The sequence below is a fragment of the Ceratosolen solmsi genome, unplaced genomic scaffold, assembly GCF_000503995.2.
Source record: "Ceratosolen solmsi marchali unplaced genomic scaffold, CerSol_1.0 scaffold39, whole genome shotgun sequence".
NCBI lineage: Eukaryota > Metazoa > Arthropoda > Insecta > Hymenoptera > Agaonidae > Ceratosolen > Ceratosolen solmsi.
The window spans coordinates 610,834-621,910 of record NW_011948433.1 but is presented as its reverse complement, the minus strand read 5'-3'; the positions used below and the strand labels follow the sequence as shown (position 1 = coordinate 621,910).

At 26.8% G+C, this 11,077-nt stretch overlaps 3 protein-coding genes across 3 annotated transcripts in view; 1 reads left to right on the top strand and 2 right to left on the bottom strand.

Annotated features, from left to right (window-relative positions):
- Positions 1 to 2,698: 2,698 nt before the first annotated feature.
- LOC105364448 (solute carrier family 35 member G1) lies at positions 2,699 to 4,711 on the bottom strand. Its single transcript, XM_011502363.1, has 4 exons — positions 4,506 to 4,711; positions 4,218 to 4,402; positions 3,267 to 3,844; positions 2,699 to 3,029 (listed from the first exon to the last, which is right to left on the bottom strand). The coding sequence occupies exons 2-4, from the start codon at positions 4,398 to 4,400 to the stop codon at positions 2,741 to 2,743; spliced, it is 1,050 nt and encodes a 349-aa protein (XP_011500665.1). The 5' UTR covers positions 4,401 to 4,402; positions 4,506 to 4,711; the 3' UTR covers positions 2,699 to 2,740.
- Positions 4,712 to 5,003: 292 nt separating this feature from the next.
- Positions 5,004 to 9,963, top strand: LOC105364445 (T-cell immunomodulatory protein). Its single transcript, XM_011502361.1, has 5 exons — positions 5,004 to 5,317; positions 5,598 to 6,175; positions 6,527 to 7,120; positions 7,615 to 7,970; positions 9,464 to 9,963. The coding sequence occupies exons 2-5, from the start codon at positions 5,617 to 5,619 to the stop codon at positions 9,725 to 9,727; spliced, it is 1,773 nt and encodes a 590-aa protein (XP_011500663.1). The 5' UTR covers positions 5,004 to 5,317; positions 5,598 to 5,616; the 3' UTR covers positions 9,728 to 9,963.
- A 135-nt stretch (positions 9,964 to 10,098) lies between these two features.
- Cdk5 (cyclin-dependent kinase 5) overlaps positions 10,099 to 11,077 on the bottom strand; it is a 2,433-nt gene continuing 1,454 nt past the window's right edge. The window contains 2 exon segments of the mRNA XM_011502362.1: positions 10,099 to 10,490; positions 10,743 to 11,077. The exon segment at positions 10,743 to 11,077 is cut by the window's right edge and continues 7 nt beyond it. Of these exon segments, the coding sequence (XP_011500664.1) occupies positions 10,383 to 10,490; positions 10,743 to 11,077 (443 nt within the window). The 3' untranslated portion in view covers positions 10,099 to 10,382.

Sequence of the window (11,077 nt, the reverse complement as noted above, 5' to 3'; positions counted from 1 at the left end):
AATTGTTTTATTGTGGTTTTTAAAATTATTTTATTATTTATGTAGATCATATGTATTGCTTAATAGTAAGAATGATAATAAATTAAGTTTAAAAAAACTTTGTATGATAAAATTTTCAGTAATATTGATTATTTTTTGTAATTAAAATCGAAATTTAATGTAATTTTTTCGTTATCCTGTAACTGAATTATAATAATGAAATTTATGTACACATTTTCCAAAACATCTTATGATTACACGTATTACGATGACTCATAATTATATTTATAAGTTTCAGAGATACTTAATATAATGCCTTTTTTTAAATTATTATTTTGAACATGTATGATATAAATATATAAATTACTTTTATCTATACAAAATGATCATTTTTCTGTTTATTCGAATGCAAAATAAATTTTTTTTCTTAATTTATTGATTTAAAGTTTTTTTAATATAGGCGTGAGATTTTATTATTACATACATATGTAAATTTTCTCTTTTAATCACATTTGTGAAAAACAATATATTTCAATTGAAATTATCTCTAACAAAGTCTTTTTAAAAAAATAAATCTTCAGTTATAGGATGTATTAATTAAGATTATTTATTTATCTATATCACGCCTTTAATTAACTAGGCATTATTAACTACAATAGATGTTTAACATTGACGAAAAATTTTATGAACAATGGAGTGCCGTCTAAATTACAGTTATGTACTAATTATGTAAAAGAAACATAAAAATTTCTATATTCAATTGAACACACTTTCTGTTAATGTTTGAATACGTTTAGGTCTACAGATGATCTATCCAATTCAAAGGAACCGAACATTATAATTACATTGGGCACAATCTGAAAATTGACTCAGCTTTTAAACAGAAAAACAGAAAACAATTATTTAAAATGAAATATATTTAAGGCTTGTTAGGGTATGTAAAAAGAGTTTATAATATTAATAATAATCAAACAATAATCATAATAAAGTTTTCATCACAATGTATTTATAATATTTACGACTGCACAGTTTTAATACATGAAACCTTGCTTAGTATATTTTTCATTATTTCTAATATTTAAGAAAATCTTATTAAGTGTTTCAATTAAATAATAACATTTTTTTTTTTAATCAAACAGAATATAAGTGAAATTTTAAATATTCATTGTTTTTAATAAACAGAATGTAAAAATAACGTGAAAAATCAATATTATAATGAAAAAATACATTAATTTACAAATAAATTAAGCAGAATGTGTTTGATAAAACTATTATTTTACATATTTTATTATTTTTTAAATAAAATATTTAAATTTTCTTATATAACAGTAAGTAAAGGATGATCATCGTTTAATTTTACAGAAATACATGAAACTAACGGAGTTTTTTATTTAAAAATTTTATATAGTATAACTTTCACTTGTTTTCTATAATATTTATATCCGACAATAATTTTGTCTAAAACAATAATAAATTACATTAATCACGAAATAATTTATAGTTAGATTTAATTATAATGTTATAAAAAAATTTATCAACGATCGTTTTGTCACTTTACATTCTACTTTTTGAATGTAATCAAGTAGTTTCTTATCGTCATTTTGTTAAATGCGAGCTACATTCTTTGGTAACAATCACAATAATTAAATCTATCAATAAAATTGAAATTTTTTATTTTACTAGGATAAGGGTAAGTATCGTCAATGGAGCTTAACAATATTATCATCATAATGACTTAGCAAGCTTAAAAATATTGCTTTCGTGTAGTATATGAATTGATTTTGTAAAAGTATTTTCTTTACATTATATTTTTACGCCCTTCATTTAACTACGATCAGTCTGAAAATATTTAATCATAATAATTTTTTTATGTTTAGTTATGTATAATATATACTAATGATTACAATGTTTATCTATTTAGCTAAATTTACATTAAAGTGGTCTGAGATGGACATCTTTAATTTATATCTTAATTAATAAAAGTATAATATACAATAAATAATGTTATCAGATACATTTTTAATATAATACATAGGACAAATATATATTGCAACAATATCATGTACTATTTAATTATTATTGATAAATATTTCAATAAATGTTGTATTACGTAAGCCGTTAAAGTGTAATGATAAATTTTTACATTCAATTAAACTGGGAAGAAATGTAAAATAAAATTATAAAATAGATTTATAAAGAAAGATTTTGGAAATTTTCATTTGTTGCAGTATATATGCAATCTAGACCAATAAATTTACAAGGAACTTTTTTCTATAATTAAATTATAATAACTAACAAAGCAATCGTAATTAATGATTAAAGTAATTAAGTGATCAAGTAATTAACATAACATTTGTGTGCGTTTAAAAGATAATAAACCCGATATAAACATTTTTGCTGTATTATTTAAAATTTTTTGAGATACTGTTAATTTATATGTCAGACAACATATTAATTATGGAAAAAGTAGAAATATTATTTTGGCCATTTAAGTCTCTTCATAATTAATATTATTATTTGATTAATTAGCATTGATAATATGATCATGCCGAATAATTTTTTGAGTTTCAAAAATAATGAAAGCAACTACCATCATTGAATTTTAGCTATGACTAATAGAAATAGATAATACAGCATATTTATAATAAGTGTTAATTATTGTACAAAATTTTCATTTTATATACGCATTATTTATATAGAAATATGCATTAACCAGATAAAAAATTTTTAAGTTATCTTTGACTGTATAATTATAACATCACTATATCATTGCTAAGAAGCCCAAGGATTTCTTGACAGTTGATGTTTCGGGTAATGAAATTGCCCACTTCCTTAATCCAGTAAGTAAAACTGAGCTTGTCACTAGAACGGCACCGCCTACCGAATATCTGTTTGGTATTTCATTGAAAAAAAGTACTTGCCAGAAAAACGCGAAGACAATATCTGCTGATCTAGCAATGGCGACGGGTCCAGCCTGTTCCATCTGCAGTGCCAATGTCAATAAAATTTGTCCTCCAAAGCTAAATAGAGCCAGAGCAACTACCAATAACCTAACGATAGAAAAATTTCATTCTTATTTTAAACTTGACTATCGTTAATATTATTATTATTATTATTATTATTATTATATTTTTAAAGTCTTATAAAATATTTATCTATCTTGTTTAATTATTAGTTTTCATTGTGAAATATATAATAAGGCATACATTCTTTACAGAAAATTTAAATATTAAATAAAATAACTTTCAAATAGATAAATCAAGTTTTAAGTAACATAATTCACATACCTATCAGTGCCACAACGTGGTAAGCATAAGGCTCCAATTGTCCAGGTGACCATTATCGTTTGTACAAGAGCAAATGATCCAAAATTTGTCATAATAACAGAAAAATGCAATCCCTTAAGAGCTCTAAGCAAGACGTAGGCATTTGCTCCAAACAATGTTGCAGAAAAGGCTGCCACCGCACCCCAAAGATCGGCATGTTCAGTTTTTACATGGTTATCTATCATGGATACTACGGTATGTCCAAATATAAGTGGTGGACGAGTAATTAAGACAACACCGATCAATGTCAAACAAACAGTTATAACATTAAACAGACCACAGGGCTCTTTAAGAAATATTCTTGCAAATATTGCCACAAATACAGGCACCGAGAAAACTATAACAGATGCATCAGCCAAGGGCATGTGTCTGAATGCATAAAAACTTAGCATAAGTCCAGTTGTTCCAACAAAACTTCTCAGAAGTAACATAAGCCGACGACCTTTTGGAAATGGATGATGGCCTTTGTATATAACTATTGGAATTGCTGGCAGGAGAACACCGACGAACCGAAAGGCAGCCAGTTCCATAGGATTTATCTATTAAAAATTTGTTATTATATAATTTATATAGTTTATTTAGGCTAAATCAATAATAAAATTTAATAACACAAATACAATTGCTATTTATAATGTATAATTATATATATGTAAATATAATCGATTAATAAACTTGTTTGCATACTTTTAAAAGACATAGTGAACAAATGCAATTTTGTATTTAATAGATACAAGACATTTTAGGTATAGAACCAATTAATCGCCAAATATATCATTCTATTTTAATTTAATTTTATTTAATTGCAATCGTTGTTAACATTTTTTATATACGTATATAAATATATGTAACTAAATATTAAGTTGCTTAAATAAAAATCAATATTTAAATATTTAAACCATATAAATAACTTACATCAACTAAACCTTTAACAATTACGCTACAAAGTGAAAAAAATAGAGACGATAATGTGGCCAGAACAAGACCAAGATATGGACATGATTTACATTTTGATTTAGAAAAGTCACTCTGACGAGGAAGTGTCTGACATTCAGTGTCACCGTCGACTAATTGTTGTAACTCAACGTGCTCTGGCATCACTAAAAACATATATAAATAAATTACGTTTATTAAATAGTATTAAATATATTAAATATTAATTATAAAAATAATCAAAAAACTTTAATTCAAACTTAAGCTCACCGAATAAAATTCTCAAAATAAAAATTTGTTTTTCTATAATATTTATTAACTAATGATAAGTGTTATATCATGAACATTATTCAGGACTTCATTCATTTTCCTATCAACTGTGAGGAGCAGGACAGTACGGCATAATACTCATGTTTCGTGTGTTTCTGAATACAAATAAATTAATAACGGAGGCCGTCCTTTGCAATTATTAAAAATATATTATGTTTTATTTTATTTTTCAAATGGGATCTCTTAGTAGATTGCGTTGTCTATATATTTTGAACCAATTAATTCTCTTTCTCTATATTTTTTTTTTTTGTTTCTTTTTTCTGTTTGTTTTTTGATAATATACGCTTTTCACTCCGGTGTACTCTTCGCTATTAATGACGTTGACTATTAAATCATCGAACGAAAATCAGCTGAGAGTATCTGTCATGTGCGTCCGCAGTGCCATCTACTGTTTATTTGTCGTATTTTTCTGCGACTGCGTCATTAAGGCTGATTATTGTGTAGTTGAGGATTGATATTTGAGAGTTGAGGTTGAGAATTAAGATTTATCAGGCGTCATTTGCCACTTTGAAGTATGCCAAAATACACTTAATATATATTATTATCGCATGGTCTTATGGATTTTAATTTCATAGCTTTACTTCATTTGCCGTAAAATCTGTAATTGTAGATCAAATGTTCGTGATTGTTAAGTGTAAAAGTTATTATCAATTATTTGCATATACGAATTCATTTATTTCAATGTAACTTTTTAAATAAAATAAATCATCAACATTTAGGTGAAGAAAGCTAATATGACATTAATCTATTAGGTGAGTCGTTGTTATTTAAATGTTAATAATAAAGATAACATTTGAGTTTTTAAACATTCCTTTAATTTAATTAGTCGATTAATTCATTTTTCATTATATTTTATGCTTGCGATTAATAATTTCAAATAATATACTCGGTAGTTTAAAGTAAATCTTTAATGATTTATAGTTAAGTTATTTTACCAAATTTATAGTTCATTAGTTATCAGCTTTGGTCGTAGTTATCGCGACTGTTTATAATGAAATTTTTTACTCTTAATTGATTATTTATTTTTATCAGGTAATATGAAAGTGTTGTTATGAAGCTGCTAATTTTTTTTGGTTTACTCGATGCCCTTGTGGCATTGGGTTTATGCAGCGATATTACAACTGCGGTATTTGGTAAAGAATTAGATGGAATGCCAGCTGCTTTTGGAGATTTCAATTCGGATGAGCTTACCGATGTTTTCGTGCTTAGCAAAGATGGCAAAACAGTTCAGATTTTATTGGCTTCTGTCGAAGAGCCATTATTACAACCAAAGACAGAATTTAGTTGCGCTTTTAAACAAATAGTTACCAGTGTCGTACCTGGAGATTTTGATGGTGATGTTTTTATGGATATACTGATTACCACAATGGATAGTAGCGAAGGAATTACAAATGTTTATGTTCTTTGGGGTGGTAATCGACAATTGAATTGTACGGATGAAAGTAAACCGCTGTTACAAATGAGAGGTCAGCCTTTGGCAATGGATTATAACCAAGATATGATTATTGATCTTTTTGGAGCCGATGTAAATGGTACTAGAACATTTTGGGTTTTTAATTCCAATAGAACAACACCAACTATACATTACATGAAGGAGTCAAGAAATTTGGGTATACATATGTGTCTATTTAAAAATTATTAAAATTTTATTTTTAAAGTTTAATAAAATTTTTCAATTTATTAACGAAATAACAACTCTTTATTGTTCATCTTAATCACTTTGCCAATATAGAGTTTATTTTATAATTGCATAATTTTTCAATATTCAAATGCATATAATACTATATTTTAGTAGAAGTATAATTTTAATATAATTTAATAGTGTTATTAAATAAAATTTAAGTTTTTTAATATTAACGAATGCATTAAACAATTTATTAATTTAGTTAAATTAATTTTGACAATTTATGAATATATTGATAACTAGCACTACATCACATACTAAATTATTTGTTATTCAGATACTCTAGAATCGATAAGGGAGCCTCACGCTAATGCTTTTTTGGATCTAAATAATGATTTCTACCCTGATCTGGTGATAACAACTGAGAAATATTTTGAAATATGGTATGGCAAAGAGAATGGCTTTGAATTTAATAATAAAATTCCAACTCATACATTTAAAGGAATAATTGGCCAGTCGCTTCATCTAGATGTAGAATTGTTGGGCAAAATGGATCTTGTTTTACCAATTTGCGTAGATACAAACTGTAAAACTAGTTTAATTATGATTTATTCAAATGGATGGCATGATGTACAAGTCAATTTTAAAGATAATTCACACGTCACGTGGGGATTTGCTTTGGATGGTGGACAGAGATACACGGATACAATAACAATGAGAGGCGGGGACTTCAATATGGACGGATATCCAGATTTACTTGCTACACTAAGATCATCCAAGACGCAGCAGACGCGTTCATTTCTCCTCGAAAATGTTCCTTGTGATTATAATTGCGGAGTATTTAATCGAACATTCCAAGTTCGTTGGAACGCTTTGAATCCATTCTTTAATCAAAGTGTAATGGCAGTGTTTTATGATTTTTACCAGGATGGTATGCTATTATATTTATTTATTTTTAAATAATGTGATTTTAAGCTTTTTCAATTGTATTAATTTAGCCAATTGTACGATTGATTTCGTTTAACGATAAGATCAATATTCATATGGGATTAGCAATTCTTTGATCAATTAAGCTTTCTTTTCATATCGAAGTAATCTTAGATTGATATAAAATTCATCGTATACAAAATTAGACATATTTTTTAAATTAATGCAAAATATCTATTCGCGAAGCACTAATTATCAGTACCATAAAAGCTCATAAGACGTGCAATAGAAAACTACTATTTAAGTTGTTCATATAATATATTATTATTGTATTAGTATAGTATTTAAATTAAAAATTTTACGCAATAAATATATAATGCTGAATTAATATAAGTAAAGTTGCTTTAACTATTAAATATAAAGAATATAAATCTCAATAAGATTTTATTAGTAAATTAAAATTTTATACTACGTATAATGTATTTAATAATTTTATAGGTATTTTGGATGTGATATTAGTACTTAAAGATCTTAAGGACAGTAAGATTTATAAGACGGCAGCGTTTAAGAATAGTCTTGATTATGATGCAAATTTCGTTAAAGTAATGGTTCTTACTGGAAGAACAAATAGTATGTATCCAATATCTCCGGGTAGTCTCGGAAGAAAAAAAAGAACATACGGAACAAATTTACCCGGACCTTCTATTGCTTATAAAACTACGACGCAGGATGGCAGCCCTCGAAGTGCAATAGCTGCACAACTACCTCAAAGCGCCCATTTTAGTTTAAATTTGCCATTTACTACGTTTGGTTTAGGCAGAACGCCAAATTTTATCGATTCCTTAACGATAGGGGTGAGTTTTCTTTCACTAATCTTGCTAACTCTTTATTATTTGATTTAAATCATAATTTACGCTTATAAAGATTCCTAATTTTTTTTTTTTTTTTTTTTTTTTTTTTTTTTTTTTTTTTTTATTAAATATAAGCTTAGCGTTATTGCAATTTATATTATTTTTTAACGACGAATCAAGCAGATCATTTGATCTTGAAGTTTATTCAATTTTCTTCATATTTATTGCATCAAATATAATAATTAATTAATTTATTATTAATTATTTAAATATTATTCGGTATTAATATTTAAAAGAATTTCAAGATCGATGAAATTATAAAAATAACATTACAATGGGAGCATAAAATTTAATATAATTTTCATGTTTATAATTAAAAATTGCTCAATATACAATTATTACATATTTAGGAATACTGCCATTAATAAAACTATAATGTATTATCTTAAACATAGATGAGGTGTAATAAAAATTACAAGAAAACTTTCTTAGTAAAATGTTTAAATTACATAAATTATCTGGTGATATATTTTTCAACTTACGTGATTTCAGCTTAAGAATTTTGTTTTTACACAATATATGAAACACTTTACATTAAATTTTTCAAACATAATGAAATCGAGATTTAACTGCATTATAAATTATGAAATTAATATTAAAATCACTTGAATATCGAGAGAGAAATAGAAATCGTCTTTAATGAAAATAATTAAAAATACCCTTTATCACATCTAATTATTTTTTCACTTTTCAATTTATCAAACATGTAAAATTGTAGAAATGTCTTAGTTTTACAAAATGTTTTTGGCATTATATGTTTTGCAACCTAGCTGCAAGGCTTATGAACAAATTAATTTGTTCTCCTTTTAAAGTATTGTCTTTGGCTAGCAGCTTAAATCACTGACTATGTACACTCTTACGATCCTGGTTAGAAAATTTTACTGAATTCAATCTTAAACAAATATTAAGAATAATCAAGCACATTAATAATACAAATAATGAGCAATGACATTAAAATTAATTTTTACATCTAATTATGTCGCAATTAATGGAATTAAACATCTTAATAAATTACACGATCGCTATCATTCTAAGTTCCCTTAAAATTTATTAACAAGAAATACTATAACAATTTATTTATATTATTATATATATATATAAAAAAGAAGTCGAGCCTAAAAATTCTCATTCCTTTAATGAGGTATCTTTTTTTTCTTTCTTCGTTTGTTGTTAATTAACGTAATTACAATTTTGTTTAATAATAATCTGTATAATGTATCACAATTGTAAAAATTCCGTGCTATATTAGTAAAAATCAAGTCACGAATAGGAATTTAATTTCATGAATGTCTTTTGCTTAATAGTAAAACGAATGAATTCATATAAATACGTAGGCTTGTATTCATATTGTCTTTTGTTTTGCTTTCAATTAAATATTCTAGCCAGTAAGATCAATGATAAATTGCTCTTATTTATCTTCCCGTTTAAACTTTCAGCTGTCCAATAGATCTCGAGAGTGGCCACAAATTATTCCTAACTCTCAGATGGTAGTGATACCAAATCCTCCCACGGATCCTTCAAGATGGAAGGCGCAACTTTTCGTCACGCCAAGTAAGTTGATCCTGTTGAGCGCTGCCGCACTGACAGGAACCTGCGGATTGATAACCGCAATTATCGCCGCACTGTACTGGAAGGAAAGGCGAGAGGATAAAATTGAGAAATTACAAGAGGCGCATAGATTCCACTTTGATGCAATGTAAAATGAATGAAATGAAAATAATTTAAAATAAGATATCCTAGGTCGTTGATACTTTTTTAACGATATGAGTTAAGAAAAGGAGCCTGAATATTTTATATACGTTGGAATTACTTTGAATTTGAAATCTTTTTACCTATGGTAATTTTGCATAACGTGCATAATATTTATTACGTAATGAAACTGAAAAATCGAATGCTTTTTCAAATTTTAATTTTCTACATTTTTCATAATAAATATTATTAAAATTACAGTGAGAATATCATTGATACGATATAATTTATATAGCTTTTATGTATTTACACATTATACAAAATTTTAACAGGCTTCGATATGTTAATAATTTTGTAATTTTTTTTTAAATGACATATATTTTCCAAAGTTCAGTTAAAATCTTTAATATCGATATCATCTATAAGTAAGATTATTATTATTGTGACTTCATTTACTACTGCGCTTAAGTTTCGATGTATCGTTCCTTACTTATAACGATAGAATTGACGATTTATTATTCTGCTTTTTAACATTTTGTATATAAACGCCTTTGTCATTGTAATTTTCGCAAGCAACCATTGTTGTATAATAAATTGTTTTTACCACGCGTATTTTGGTCTTGCGCTGCTTAACTATCAGCTGCGCTTATCTACAATTGGAAAGTGTTATTGGCATCTGTCATTTCTGATGGCAGGATTCAGGTCATAAAAGTAAGGGTGAGCCATTGCATCATCCGCAGATATTCGGAGTGCTGGATTACATACTAATAATCTCTAGAAAATTACATATAATTTATGTTTGTATTATTTAATAAGAAAATCTTTTTTTCAATAAATTGTTATCATATTAATATTTTATCATGTTAATTAATTTGTTAACTTTATTGATATTGTATCTAGAAAAATTCTATCGATATTTTTGCAAGAAGTGATTTCAAATAATTACTCTATTGTTGTCAAAGTATTGTGCCTCGTGCTTTGAGACTCTCGAATCAGAGATGTATAATTTAACAAAAATTTAGTTACCTGAAGTAAGTCCTTCCCCCTAGCAGTCAGTTTTGGTGTAACTTGGGCTAGACCTTGAGTCGGATGATAATGTGGAAGGGGTCGGTAATCTGGAAGAGTAGTTATGTCGGGCCATGTTTCTTCGGTGGGTGTGCCTAACATTTTAAATATTCTCTTCAGCTGATCGGTTACATCCGAGCCAGGGAACAATGGTCTCCCAGCGTTAGCTAATTCTGCGAATATGCAGCCTGCGCTCCACATATCGATGGACGTTGTGTAAAGTTTTGCTCCAAATAGAACATCGGGTGGACGGTACCATAATGTAACAACTTCTGCCGAGTAGCATTTTACAGGAA

What these genes read in the sequence shown, in the direction of transcription:
- LOC105364445 (XM_011502361.1), top strand. Translation starts at nt 5,617, where the DNA reads ATGAAGCTGCTAATTTTTTTTGGTTTACTCGATGCCCTTGTGGCATTG. An exon ending in TTATGATTTTTACCAGGATG is followed by an intron (nt 7,121 to 7,614) that starts GTATGCTATTAT and finishes ATAATTTTATAG; the next exon opens with GTATTTTGGATGTGATATTA. An exon ending in TCGATTCCTTAACGATAGGG is followed by an intron (nt 7,971 to 9,463) that starts GTGAGTTTTCTT and finishes TTAAACTTTCAG; the next exon opens with CTGTCCAATAGATCTCGAGA.
- LOC105364448 (XM_011502363.1), bottom strand. Translation starts at nt 4,400, where the DNA reads ATGCCAGAGCACGTTGAGTTACAACAATTAGTCGACGGTGACACTGAA. An exon ending in TTGTTAAAGGTTTAGTTGAT is followed by an intron (nt 3,845 to 4,217) that starts GTAAGTTATTTA and finishes AATTTTTAATAG; the next exon opens with ATAAATCCTATGGAACTGGC. An exon ending in CCACGTTGTGGCACTGATAG is followed by an intron (nt 3,030 to 3,266) that starts GTATGTGAATTA and finishes TTCTATCGTTAG; the next exon opens with GTTATTGGTAGTTGCTCTGG.